Source organism: Heptranchias perlo, chromosome 1, assembly GCF_035084215.1.
Source record: "Heptranchias perlo isolate sHepPer1 chromosome 1, sHepPer1.hap1, whole genome shotgun sequence".
Classification (NCBI taxonomy): domain Eukaryota; kingdom Metazoa; phylum Chordata; class Chondrichthyes; order Hexanchiformes; family Hexanchidae; genus Heptranchias; species Heptranchias perlo.
This window is the reverse complement of record NC_090325.1, coordinates 113,998,518-114,013,541: the sequence shown is the minus strand read 5'-3', so window position 1 is coordinate 114,013,541 and position 15,024 is coordinate 113,998,518. Positions and strand designations below refer to the sequence as shown.

Below are 15,024 nucleotides of genomic sequence, written 5' to 3'. Positions count from 1 at the left end.
TTAACACAACTAAATAAGTCAAAATCTGTTTGTATTACATGGTGACATTTCCTGCTGTTCTGGGGATCAAGTTTTGCAATTCCATCCATTTTTCGTTTAAACCCGTAAATCAGTGGCCTTGGTTAAAACTACATTAAAAATAGGCTGTGTTAGTGACACCACCTGGTGTAATTAACAACATTTGTAGTTGCACTGCCAGGAAGTGGGAGGATAACACAATTAATGAAAAAGTGTAATGGTAATTTTTTTTTATTCGTTCACGGGATGTGGGCGTCGCTGGCAAGGCCGGCATTTATTGCCCATCCCTAATTGCCCTCGAGAAGGTGGTGGTGGGCCGCCTTCTTGAACCGCTGCAGTCCGTGTGGTGACCGTTCTCCCACAGTGCTGTTAGGAAGGGAGTTCCAGGATTTTGACCCAGCGACAATGAAGGAACGGCGATATATTTCCAAGTCGGGATGGTGTGTGACTTGGAGGGGAACGTGCAGGTGGTGTTGTTCCCATGCGCCTGCTGCCCTTGTCCTTCTAGGAGGTAGAGGTCGCGGGTTTGGGAGGTGCTGTCGAAGAAGCCTTGGTGAGTTGCTGCAGTGCATCCTGTGGATGGTGCACACTGCAGCCACAGTGCGCCGGTGGTGAAGGGAGTGAATGTTTAGGGTGGTGGATGGGGTGCCAATCAAGCGGGCTGCTTTATCTTGGATGGTGTCGAGCTTCTTGAGTGTTGTTGGAGCTGCACTCATCCAGGCAAGTGGAGAGTATTCCATCACACTCCTGACTTGTGCCTTGTAGATGGTGGAAAGGCTTTGGGGAGTCAGGAGGTGAGTCACTCGCCGCAGAATACCCAGCCTCTGACCTGCTCTCGTAGCCACAGTATTTATATGGCTGGTCCAGTTAAGTTTCTGGTCAATGGTGACCCCCAGGATGTTGATGGTGGGGGATTCGGCGATGGTAATGCCGTTGAATGTCAAGGGGAGGTGGTTAGACTCTCTCTTGATGCAGTCAGGCTGTACACTGACAGTACTGCACTGAAGCTCTCTACATGGCTAAGTGCAGAACTCAACAAAATACAGTGCTTCGACACAGCTCAGCACTAACACTTGGGCCGGGCTTGAGCAACGTCACGCGTATGTGCATCAGCCTGGCGGCGGCGTCGTCGTCAGTATTTACATTGTTAAAAATAACGCTTAAAATTTCAACAAAGACATGCTTTAGGTTCATCATGCATAAATCATTCTGCTACACACTACAAAAAAAGGTGTGAAACACACACCTTCAGGACAAAAACTGACTGTGAAGACTTTACCATCAGCAGTGGTTGCTTTCTGGTGAGGCATCAGCATGGCAGCAAACTCCTGCAGCTGGTTCCCTCGAATAATTCTATCCAGATACATTTTCTCTAGAATGCCATAAGCTGCAAGTTGCTGGCAGCGTTCATCCTTAAACAGGGTTGCCAGCATACGGGAACGCTGCTGTCCTACAGGGAAAACACAACCAACAGGATTGCTGTGAATTGTAATACTTAACTTTGTTGCAATGCAGTATTTGTTCACAATGTTGCATCCATACATAGAATTGGGTTTTCCCCTTATTCTTGTCTGGAAAATCTTCTGCTTTGAATTACTTCTAATTTTTGTCTTTTTTTTATATATTTAATCATTTCTATGGCACATATATTTTATAATAACCCTTGGCATTTCACATAATAAAACTCAAAATAAATTAGAATGGTAGGAATTTCAAACCTAGTCTGTTTGCCAAACCTTTAGCTAACTGTGGAAATGTAAAGGCCTAAATGTGCCTGATGAAACATTAGCCCTATTTACTTGAATTAATTTACTTTTTCTGTTCATCCAAATTGCTTTCCAAAGTGGAGAAAAGTGATTCATATATATGCCCTGGATTCAGCCCATGTAAATCCTTGGCCTCACTTTCTGACCCCTCTGTCTTACGGGTTTCAATACAGATGTGGCCACAATAAATGTGTGTACTTGAACAAACAAGTGTTTCATTGATGCCTCAAGTTCTGAGTTTTATTTGAATGAAAATGCCAAGATCTGTTTCTGCAAGATTCACCCTTCCCAAAATAGCTCTTGAAACAGTACTGTAGGGCTCCCTTTGAATCAATTCTGATTTGCGTGAAATAAAATTTTCTTATGTCCATTTATTCTCAACAGAATTCTCCAGTTTTGTGCTATAACAATGAAAACAAAACCAAAAAGGCTGACACAGAGCCCAGATTCCAAAGCTTAATGGATAATAAATCTAGAATACTTTCCAAATTAAATTTTGACATGTTACAACATGAAAAGTCATCCTCAGCTGATGCATTCATTTTTAAAATAACTAATGGTTCAAAAACTATTAATGAACAATAAATCTGCCTTCAGAACCTAACAACTCTGGTTCTCATTCTGCTTATGTACCAACAATGCAATTTGACAACCTTTAATATTAAACTCCAAAGCTATAGTTTTATACCCTTCTGAACTGATGGAATGACAAAGGAATGCAGACAATTTAAAATATTCTAAAGTTTGTAATTAAAGCCAGTTAATTACTCTACTAGTAATACAGAGTACTAGAGTACTGATAACTGGAGACTTCAACTATTCTAATATAGACTGGGATAACAATAATAAGGGGCAAAGAGGGGGAGGAATTTTTGAAATGTGTTCAGGATAACTTTCTTAAACAGTATGTTTCCGGCCGAACGAGAAAGGAGGCATTGCTGGACTTGTTCTAGGGAATTAGGCGGGCCAAGTGGAGCAAGTGTCAGTGGCGGAGCACTCAGGGAGCAGCGATCGTCGATCATAGTATCATAAGGTTTAGAATAGCTATGGAAAAGGACATGGACCACTCTAAAGTAAAAATACTCAATTGGAGGAGGGTCAATTTCAATGGGACGAGAACAGATCTGGCCTGGGTAAATTGGAATTAAAGATTGGCAGGCAAAACTGTAATTGAACAGCGGGTGGCCTTCAAAGAGGAGATGGTTCGGGTACAGTCTAAATACATTCCCACAAGGCAGAAAGGTAGGGCAACTAAAGCCAGAGCTCCCTGGGTGACAAAAGAGATAGTGAGTAAGATGAATAGGAAAAAAGGGGAGTATGACAAATGTCAGGTTGATAACACAAGTGAGAACTAGGCAGAATATAGAAAGTTCAGAGGGGAAGTGAAAAAGGGAATAAGAGGAGCAAAGGGAGAGTATGAGAATAGACTGGCGGCCAACATGAAAGGGAATCCAAAAGTCTTCTACAGACATGTAAATAGTAAACGGGTAGTAAGGAGGGGTGGGGCCGACGAGGGACCACAAAGGAGATCTACTCATGGAGACAGGGGGCATGGACAAGGTACTAAATGAGTACTTTGCATCTGTCTTTACCAAGGAAGAAGATGCTGCCAGAGTTTCAGTAAAGGAAAATATAGTTGAGATACTGGATGGGCTAAAAATTGATAGAGGTACTGGAAAGGCTAGCTGTATTTAAAGTAGACAAGTCACCCGGTCCGGATGCGATGCATCCTAGGTACCTGAGGGAAGCAAGGGTGGAAATTGCGGAGGTACTGGCCACAATCTTCCAAACATCCGTAGATATGGGGATGGTGCCAGAGGACTGGAGAATTGCAAATGTTACACCCTTGTTCAAAAAAAGTGTAAGGATAAACCCAGCAACTATTCGCCAGTCAGTTTAACCTCAGTGGTGAGGAAACTTTTAGAAACGATAACCCGGGACAGAATTAACAGTTACTTGGACGAGGATGGATTGAGAAGGGAAAGCCAACACGAAATCGTGTTTAACTAACCTGATAGAGTTTTTTGATGAGGTAACAGAGAGGGTAAATGAGGGCAATGCAGTTGACGTGGTGTATATGGACTTCCAAAAGGCGTTTAGATAAAGTGCCACATGGTAGGCTTATCATCAAGATTGTGGCCCATGGAATAAAGGGGGCAGCAGCAACATGGATACAGAATTGCCTAAGTAACAGAAAGCAGAAAGTAGTGGTGAACGGTTGTTTATCGGACTGGAGAGAGGTGTACAGTGGTGTTCCCCAGGGGTCGGTGCTGGGACCACTGCTTTTCTTGATATATATTAATGACTTGGACTTGGGTGTACAATTTCAAAATTTGCAGATGACACAAAACTTGGAAGGGTAGTAAACAGCGAGGAGGATAGCGATAGACTTCAAAAGGATATAGAGGGGTTGGTGGCATGGGCGGACATGTGGCAGATGAAATTTAACGCAGAAAAATGCGAAGTGATACATTTCGGCAGGAAGAACGAGGAAAGGCAATATAAACTAGAAGGCACAACTCAAAGGGGCACAGGAACAGAGAGATCTGGGGTATATGTGCGCAAATCATTGAAGGTGGCAGAGCAGGTTGAGAAACCGGTTAATAAAGCATACGGGGTCCTGGGCTTTATAACTAGAGGCATAGAGTACAAAAGTATGGAAGTCATGAAGAACCTTTATAAAACACTGGTTTGGCCATAACTGAAGTAGTGTGTCCAGTTCTGGTCACCGCACTTTACGAAAGATGTGAAGGCTTTAGAGAGGGTGCAGAAGAGATTTACTAGAATGATTCCAGGGATGAGGGACTTCAGTTACGTGTTTAGACTGGAGAAGCTGGGGTTGGTCTCCTTGGAACAGAGACGGTTGCGAGAAGAATTGATAGAGGTATTCAAAATCATGAAGGGTCTAGACAAGAGTAGATAGAGAGAAACTGTTCTCATTGGCGGAAGGGTCAAGAACCAGAGGACATAGATTTAAGGTGATGGGCAAATTGAGGAAAAACTTTTTTTTTAATTTTAACACAGCGAGCGGTTAGGATCTGGAATGCACTGCCTGAGGGGGTGGTGGAGGCAGATTGAATCATGGCCTTCAAAAGGGAACTGGATAAGTACTTGAAGGACAAAAATTTGCAGGGCTACGAGGATAGGGCAGGGGAGTGGGACTAGCTGGATTGCTCTTACATAGAGCCGGCGCGGGCTCAATGGGTTGAATGGCCTCTTTCCATGCTGTAACCTTTCTATGATTCTAATGCTTGGATTCCCAGCCAGGGAACAGTCAAATTCATATCTTAGACCAACATTTTTTTTTAAGCTACTCTATGGAAACATTTCCCTGCTCTCAACTGGTTCAGTAGACAGAGAATGGAGGACTGCTGTGAGGAAGTCTGCAGCCCAGACCATTCTTGTGTTCCTGATTCTGGAATAGCCTAGAAGCAGAAACCTCAAAAAGGAATCAAAACAAGAGTAAAATTATACTAAACATGTATTTTTTTTTAAAAAGAAAAGCACTGAATCCTTTTAATTTGTTGGTGCACTTATCTATTGATAGAAACTAGTATATTGGACCCCAGTCTACCTACAATACTTCAAGCATGCTAGTTCAAACTTAGAACTGCAAACCAAAATAGGACAACTCAATTGGATGTTTATCGTACACATTGTTGTTAGAACTACCCACAGCCCTGGCATTACTGGCTTACAATATAAGGGCATATTACCTGCTGATGCAAGAATGGTGCAGTGTAGTGCATGCTTTAATGCCTCTAGTCGTTCAGTTTCATGAACTATAGACTTGTACGAAAGCTCATTATATCTCTGGGCAGCTTCTATAAATTTCCTTCTGTAGTCGAGGACACGAGCATAGCACACCTGAAGTCAAAAGCATAGAAGATTGTTTTACTTTTCAGAAAATAAAAGCTTTTAAACGTTGAGGTTCTAAAGCAGCCAGGTGATAAACATGGACACATTGCTTTGTTTTTCTGTAGAAAGAGTTTTTCTGGTTTACATTTATCTAACTAGATATCAAAATGATTATGGTGTTTAGCATTAAAACATTTTGAATTAAGATTTGAAGATTAGTCTACTACAAACAAATAAACTAATAGTACATTGGCACAACAAATTTTACAAAGGGGTGGAGGAGGGAAGAAAAAGAGCGATTTGAATTTAAAAAGCATACACAGTGGAATAATGGTTAAAAACTAAAAATGTGAGCACAAATAATGAAATTAATTCCAAGATTTGAAAAAGTTATATATTTTTGGCAGGACATGTCTCTTTTTCTATCTTTACATTTGCAGTTGTGTGGTTCTCAAAACACACAATACAAAACACACAAAGCAATGTAATTTAATTATAATTAAGGGAGCTATTTGAAGAGATAAAAAGAAAAAAACACAAATGCAGGAAATCTGAAAAAAAACAGAAAAGACTATAAATACACGTCAGTCAAGATATGAAGAAAGGAAAGACAGGTTAATGTCCTGTCAAAGGAACTACATTCAAAACATTAAACCATCTTTTCTCTTTTTCAGATGCTGAACGATCTGTTGTGCAATTTGAGTACTGTCCATAGAAATTCAACCAAATGACATTATTTTCCAATTTTTTCCCCACTCCTCTCCTAAATGCACTGACTGGGTTTCATGTGTGGTGGTCATGCTACAGTACCTCACCCAAGTATCCATTCTCCATGGGTGACCTTAAACAGTAAGTGTCTCTGGGTTACTCCTTCGTGCAGGGCACCAGTCGAACCCAGTCTTGCCCTCACCTGATGTCCAAAGACAGATTTTTCAGCAATGGGCACACAATGGTAAGGAGTGGGAACCCCAGCTGATTTTCCTCCCCTCAGACCCAGGGATTCTAGGACAAACTTAATGTCCACAATAGTTCCCTAGCTGAGATCAGCCAACTCAGCTCAGATGGGGAATTGAACTTGAGGCTCACATTATTATTTGAGATGGTAACAGAGATGGGATTTCTGAACTCTTCATGCTGTAGAAATATTCTCACTGATCCACTTGTCTTTAGCCATGTAATGAACAGTCCTTTTTTCAAAAGCAGAAAACTACCTTGTAATGTATCTGCAGCTGTTCATTGGTTGATTCATTTTGAAGTAGAGAAGCCCGGTTTATGTAAGCTTCAGCCTGCACAGGATCATCATCTTCCAGGTACAAACGAGCAATTTTCAGGTAGGTGTCCAGTTTATAGTCCACATTATATTGCCTGCAAAAAAAACCCCACAAACATTAAAAAGAAAATGAACAAGAAGTTTTTTTTTAAAAAAGCATTGAAAATTAACTAATATGTTTCAGAATATGAATGTACATCCAGGATTAAAATTAGAAAGTAATTTTTTCCTTTGGAGACTAAACTCAAGGTAGTTCTTGTCTGTTCATTTACTGAACATTCAGCAAATTTTAGGTCTTATAAGTTCCAACCAACACATTTTGTTGTTTAAACCTAGTGTAAGTTGTAAGACACAATTTCCAAGAAGAAGCTGAGGCAATTATCAAATTCAGACAGCACAAATACTCACAGCATGCTGTGGAAAGGTGGGTTGCAGATTTGTATCCCCACTTCACTAAGTTAATTATCCCAGCCTCGTTGCTATGGGAGGGAGGCACAGGAGAGGCCAAGACTTTTCCAACAAGGAGGGAAGGAAAAATTAGGAGACATTACCAATCCCATTTCACATAATTTCCAATGGATAGCTTCATAGGGATACTGGCAGAGATCTAAGAGGTCATTCACCCACCCACTATCTTCACAGAGGCATAGCGCCCAGGGAGCCCTGATGGGGAAAGACAAGAGGGCAAAATACCCTGCAAAAACAAGTTGTATATATTGGGGAGTCAGCAGCTCTTGCATAACATTTTCTATGCTCAATGATCTAAATGTGCCATCTGTGACGATATAATTGTGTCAAGGATGCCAAGGGAACCAATTATAGCTGCACTAAACCGGCTATGGCAGTGTTCGCCATTTACAATCTAATTTAAGAGAAAAACTACAATGTTTATTTGTGCAATGATTTGTGGACATTATTTTAAAAGCAACCACTCTATTTAAAATAGCTACAATGGTGCACACTAAATTGCAGAAATTGAAGAAAAATGAAGACTCATCCAATACGCACTTTTGTCCAGTTTCTAATGGAATTCCCACCAAAACCTGAGCAGCATTTCTCCAATCTTCTTCCTTCTCATAGATGGTGGCTAGATGCTGTCTAATGGAAGCCACCTGAGAAATTAAACACACCAGCCATGAACGCACTTCAAGATAATGAAAACAAAAGACAATTATTTGTAGCTACTGAAGAAGTTATTAAATTAAATGTATTCTATACCATTGCATGGAAGATGAGACAATTTCGTCCTCTAGATTTTTCATCCTGTTGTTAGGTTTCCATGCACTAGTCACAATCTAAAAAGGCAGTAGAGGACCTGCTTCCAAGGCTATATGAATGCTACTCCTGATCCAGCTGACATACAGTCCTCAAGAGCAACTGTGACTAACCTACAAGTTTTCACTGTCTGTGGGAAACTAAGCTGTGCTCTTCACCATCACTCCCATCGGTCAGCAATGTGAATTCATTACATGTGGAACTACAGTTATGTCCCATGACATACCATTCCGCAGCACAGTATCTTGAGCATCAACCTGCGATACCACCTCAGCATAGATAAGCTTATGCTAAGTCCTACTGTCATGCCCATTTCACCAGCCAAACGTGCAACAATGAGTAGGCTATTATGCTAAACTGACTAATGAACACAAACAGAAATGGAAATTTAAAATTTAAATATATAATTTTGAACACACAGCTAGGCGAACATCAATGGTAAATGAAGAATGCATTTTTTTTTACCTGAATTGACTCTGTTGTAGCTCTCTCAGGTATTGTATTGAGAACAATATCAACGAAGGGCTGCTCTGAGTATAGACAGTGGACTATAGATTATAGACATGCGCACTGTAGAACTTTTAAATGGGGATGATTGAAAGTAGGACAGAAGTGGTACTGTCCTGTTTTACAGCCAAACATGAAGGTTGATGAGGCACAGGCCGTAAAGGCATTACATGATGTTATTTCAAGCTGACTTAAACAGGGTCAGAATGGGTGAGAGATATTTTCATGTTACTTTGATTCCGGAAGCCCTCATACACTGCAGCTTTTGTTCCTGAACAGAAATATTTAATACATGTATTTTGAATTTAGAGACGCATTGTAAATAAACTCTGAGGATTCTCCTGCTTCACATTTTTCCAGTAACATGAATCAAATGAAATCGATTCATTACAGTGTTTCATGCTGCACCTCACTCATATCAACATAGAACTGGCAAGAATAATTAATGAAATACCCTGAGGTTTTGTTTGCTTTACAAATACGAACGAAAGGAAGTCAACTAAACGATCAGCCATGGTCATTTTGAATGGCGGAGCAGGCCCGAAGGGCCTACTCTTGCTCCTATTTTCTGTGTTTCAAAACATTCTCACAATTAAAAATAAAACTGTACTACTTTAACAAAACACAAATATTGCTGCTTACTGTCTGTCATGCTCTCACCTGCTCTTCAAATGAAATGACTCTAGGCTGGATCTTTTCCAACGTGAAGTGATAGATTTCTTTGGCTGTACCATCAGGAAGATTCGGTAGATGGGAGCAAAAGTCAGTCAGCAGTTGCCGGGAAATCACTAGACTGACATTTTCATTAACCACTGTATTAAAACAGAGGACAGTGAATCACAAGGTTACATAACACTAATAATTTATTGCCACTTGCTGCTATATTTCATTTTGGTTTGTCAAAAGGGTTAGGCTATTTGCAAAACATAATTCACAATTACCAATGTAAATATTTCATAACACTGCCTGAATAGGTGACACCTGTATTTCCTTTTTGCTTGTTGCAAATATGAGTTAACCGCTGAGTACTATGTTCCTTTTACAGTGTTCAAAATATACTTTCTATCATATAGACATATAGATGTGTCTTGGGTCTTCCTGTAGAAGTCCCACTGCACTCTGGAATGGAAGATTTATCCAACCACCTATTGTTCACTGTGTGTTGTCTTATACTTCTCTGGAGGTATGTGGTGATGCCAACTTACTCAGTGTAGAAGAAGCAATTATGGAGGGTGGATCAATAGGAGAGAATTACGTATTCCTTTTATCTAGCACAGACTAAGTTTACCATGTATGATCTCCCTTTATGAATGACGGCACACAGTGAGGAGGCAGGTTGCACTAATCTTGGTGGGTCTATTCAACATTTAACTGTGTGCAATAAGTTCCACTTAAATGGAATGTTTGGTGGAAAACAGATTCTTCGCTTATAAAGGATGCATTGTGAAATAGTTGTAACTTTGTGTTACATCATTTGTTGCGGGCTTTTAACACTGAGCAGACAAAAATGTAGTATTTTTGTTTGTTTAGGTTTGGCTTGGTGCCCATCCCTTTAAATCCAGTTGCAAGATGTTTGAGGCCAGCTGTAAAAAAAAACCCTGAATCTGATACAAATATTTTGATGACATTTTGATGAAACACAGGCTAAGCCATTTGCTCAATTAAATATAATTATTTATTTTTGAATCCGACTGTCAGTTATGAGAATCGAAACAAGCCACGGCAACCAGTAGACTATATAAGTAGCTGGATCTGTTGATTAAGCTGAGTTAGCAGAATACAATAAAACTGATTGGAACCTTCACAGGAAAAAATAAGATAGATTAACCACATTCCATAGTCAGAAAAGATTACAAGAAAGAAAAGATCTAAGTATATATAAAAGTTATCGATAAAAGGATAGCTTAGAATTAGTTTGCAGCTTTTACTTTTTATTCCACTTGTTGATAGACTTTCTACTGTAAATGTACAATTGTATTATATCAATGTTAAAAATATTAAACCACCTTCATGAATTAAGTTAAAATGACAGCCGATGTGAATGCTCCACTGCTTTTGAAGACTGGAGAGAGATCCTGTGCAGGCATATGTTAAATTCCAGTACCTTAAAAATAATTCCCAGACAGGGTGTGCTGTTCATTATCCCAGGCATGTTACTTAAAGCTTACCTAGACCTCAAGGCTAGAATAGATACTGAAGATATAAAGGAGTTGGGACTTGATCATAATAATGATCTAAGGCATCAGAGCCAAAATAATCTTCAGTAAGAGTAGAAAAGACCCAAAATTATAACAAGCGCCACAGAGGAGTTTATTTATCTGGATACTACCCACTCTGGAGCCATCATCTGGCATCCCTCTTTTCAGTTCAACACTTAAAACATGTCCGACCATGGTTGCATTTATTATGCAAACAAGTCAACTTTCCAATCCAGGCTTTTGATGGTCTTAAAAATTCTGCTCAGCATATTCTATTCTACAATCATACACATGCAATATACAGTGTAATTTAATGCTTTTGATGAAAAACAGAAATCATTTCCAATATTTTTTATGAGAAAGCAGTGTTGTCGCTGGGCTTAGTCAACATACCGATATACTACAGAAAAAATTGCACGCAAGCCAAACACAGTTTAATGCTGCATGGTACTTTTAATTCATCACCTCCACTGTTGTCACCAGGCATTTAAAGCGGGTCAGCCCTAATACCCTACAGCAAACCTAGCAGGAGGCTCGATACACTTTGAAATGCATTACTTCCAGGTTTTCACACAGTTTTCTGGTTCTTATACAGCTTTGCATTGGACGACTGCTATCCAAACCTTCAATTTACTGGAAGTATTTTGTTGAAAAAGTTAAATTTATATCGGCCAACAAAACTAAGTGAATTATTTTAATCCAAGCACTCTTGCCAGAGTGGTTCTATACATCACGTCGGCTGACAGAACTCAAACAGCATGGAAAGTCCTTCATTCTATTACCTGCAAGCCTTCACATGATGAACAATACAGACTTCCTTTAGTCAGCTGCAATGCTTATAAACCCTTACTGAAGTTCTTTTCAGATTTGACATATCAACATTTTTTTAAATAACAAAGTATGTCATTGAATAAATTACCTAATAAAGAAAACAGCTGTCTTGAACGTATTGAGGGAACAAAACTAAGCGAGAATACAGCATTGGGAAAAGAAAGGAACTTGGATGTAACCTAGGGAGCAGAAGACAGTGCAGCAATCCCTCCATTACGTTTTTCCAACATCCTTGTGATAACCCTGATCCCCAAAGTGCTCCACTCACTACCACCTACAGTGGCAGACCAGTACGAATGGTATATCACCCCATGTTGTAGAGGTCCAAGTGCTCTCTCCAGACAGATCCCAAATATGGAAAGGCTAAGAGGGTCAATTTTCATTTTAAGGCTGCTCGTACAAAGCTTTGTGTGCAAGGAGAGGATATAAGGAATTTGGGCACGTCACCCATGATTTTTGATCCACTAATTTTAAATCCTGAACTAAAGGCAAAAATTTACCCCAGAACTTACAAGTGTTTTTCACAGTTGGAGACTGGCCAGAGCGCACTTTTCACATTACCACCATTATAATTTACTGAAATCATGCTGACAACAAAGGAAAAAGTTCAGTACAAGTTCAATTTCAGAATAGTTTGATCTGAATTAAAAACATATAAAGAGACAGATTAGAACACAGTGTTGAAAAATTGAATGTAAATGGAGAAAACTAAGCTCCATTTGCTTAAAGACTTACTGTAATGGCAGAGTGTACTTTCATAACCAACTAAAGCCATCAGGATTTATTGACTTGCATGGTGATTTTGGAGAGATTGGCAGTTATAATTTATTTTAGCAACCACTGAGCCCACTTCAAAACTTAGTCAGCATGTAACTCATCTAAGAAGTTAGGCCCTACCATATGGTTAGCAAAGAACAAGAACAAGCTAGTATTTTTTCAAATACTGATTTTTTTTTTGCTAATACAAAAGGACGCAAAAGTTGGGTATATCTATTATTAAAAATATTGAAGGGTCTTAACATTCCAATGGTATTGCACTTATAGGTGGCACTGTGGGCGTGACATAACGTTACATGACAGGGCCAACTTGATGAAAAAGTAGAAACACGCCGCAGAAATGCAGAAAACAACAATAATTTTCTTTTAAATCCTACAAATGGAAACAGTATTACAAATCAAATACTGAGTGAGAAAAAAAGTTTTAATCAAGTGAACACTCAGAAAACCCCTTAAGAAACCACAAGAAAATGCAGCATCCGGCAGACGAACTGAAATCTTTCCCAGTGTGCACTGAAAAAGTGAAAGGCTGGCAAACAGCTCACATTTACGTCTGGCAAATGGTAGTATCTGAAGACACGGTAAACAAGAGTTGAGAAATAAAGTTGGAAGTCAAAAACAGAAAGCATGACAGAAAGATATACCAATGCTCCCTTCTGCTGATGAAATAAACCCGCACTGGCAACCCCCACTTCCCAAGGAAAAAGCCCAACCACCCACCCCCCCCTCTCTTACTGAGGCACCCCACCCTCTCCATCATGTTGAGGCAAAAAAAATTGCTATGGTATTCATTCCCCTCCTCCCCCCCCCCACCCCACCGCAACCGACCGCTGAAGCAAAACAAGTTCCCTCACGGAGACAAATTCAGCACTCCCTTCTCCTCACTAAGGTAAAACACCCTTTCCCCTTCTCCTGCCCCAACACTTGCCTGCACGCTCTCCTTTTCATCTCCCTCCCCCTTCATTCCTCCTCCTCTCCATCTCCATCCTTCCCTCCCCCGACCTCCCCTCTCTGTTCCCCCCTCCTCATGGTATTGAGAGAGTTCCTGCCAACAGTATGTAGTGACATTCAACAACTTGGGTCAGCAGTAGGTGAGATGAACTGCATAACTGGTAGGGGAGCAGCAGTGCCAGCCCGAAGTTGATGGGGAGGGCAAGATGAATGTTGGCTTGAAATGGGGGACAAGAGGATAAAAACGGCACCTTGAGCTGGGAGGACGGAACATAGGAACGGGAGTAGGCCATTTCGCCCCTCGAGCCTGTTCTGCCATTCAACAAGATCATGGCTGATCTGTGACCCAACTCCATATACCTGCCATAGTCCCATATCCCTTAATACCTTTGGTTAACAAAAAGGGGGGAGAAGACTGTCAGTTTGAACTGGGGGGAGGGGGAGGGAAGAGTGCCACCTCAAACTGGGGAGGGGGAGAAGAGTTATTTATGGATCAGATTACAGAAAAAATATAGCATGTAATATATCGTACAGTGATTGCTGAATATAGCATACATTTCACATTGAAGTACAATACTCACTAGCCTCAACGAAGGCCTTCAAAGCCTCCAGCTGCTCAGCACCAGATAACTGCAGGGCTTTTTCCAGGATCTGACGATATCTATTGAAGGGAACCAAAAGATGACCTGTTAAGGAATCAATCCCCTTACTACCATCATAGTCCTTACAAATGTAAAAATGTACTTCAGGATTTTTATAAGACAATGTCACCAGTTTTAAAAATATTAAAACCATTTTTTTTCAAACTTACAAGAACAACTGTTCCCATTAAATTTAACTGGAGACGAAGATATCTGTGACAAAGAGAATAATGAGCATTGCTTGATTGAGTTCTAAGCAATACAAACGAGGGGATCCCAGGTTTGATTCCCAGACTGGGCTCAGTTCAGCTGGCGAAACTCAGCCAGAGCAGCAGAAGTACAACAATTGGCTAGGAAGAGTAGGGAAAAAACTCGAGGTTCCCACTCTCAATTGACTTCTACTGGAGTGTGCACATTTATAGATGCTGGGCTCAGCTTGGATCCTCTATATGCCCAAATAGCTTGTCGGCATTCACTATCGAGGCTCGTGTGAAGAACGGCCATTTACACAAGGTAGTAGAGAGTTGCAGTTGCCCATGGAGTTTTATCTCAGCATAAGCCAGTCCCAAGAGGGGAGGAGAAAACTGGAACAAGCATTTTAGCAAAGGGTGAATAGGGCTGCTTTAATCTATGCATATTACACTACAGACCTGATACGATCCAGGGTCTAATTGCCTAAAAAAAACCTATAGAAATAATGGACAGCTAAATATGTACTGTATTAGGAAAACACACTCATGCATATACAATAATGTCCTATAGTTTGCATTTCTGACCAATTCACTAATACAGTACTGAACATTGGTTACTAAATTCACAAAATCGTGAAAACAGGATTTTTAATACCATTTTGGAAGGGTAGCTTTGCATTCAGTTTACGTTACATTGAGCGTTTGAATGCGTATAATATTGGAGTTAAGAAATTTATCAAC

The 15,024-nt window shown here is 40.3% G+C and overlaps 1 protein-coding gene across 4 annotated transcripts in view; it reads right to left on the bottom strand.

Annotated features, from left to right (window-relative positions):
- Positions 1-15,024, bottom strand: part of cops4 (COP9 constitutive photomorphogenic homolog subunit 4 (Arabidopsis)) — a 50,019-nt gene that overhangs the window by 28,333 nt on the left and 6,662 nt on the right. For 2 of the 4 annotated variants that reach the window (XM_067989997.1, XM_067990004.1), the window contains exons 2-7: positions 14,033-14,112; positions 9,355-9,506; positions 7,921-8,024; positions 6,854-7,007; positions 5,501-5,651; positions 1,265-1,468 (exon numbers count right to left, since the gene is read on the bottom strand). In XM_067989997.1, coding sequence (XP_067846098.1) covers positions 1,265-1,468; positions 5,501-5,651; positions 6,854-7,007; positions 7,921-8,024; positions 9,355-9,506; positions 14,033-14,112 — 845 coding nt within the window. The remainder of the gene's footprint in view (positions 1-1,264; positions 1,469-5,500; positions 5,652-6,853; positions 7,008-7,920; positions 8,025-9,354; positions 9,507-14,032; positions 14,113-15,024) is intronic. The other 2 variants (XM_067990014.1, XM_067990023.1) reach the window with 1 other exon arrangement.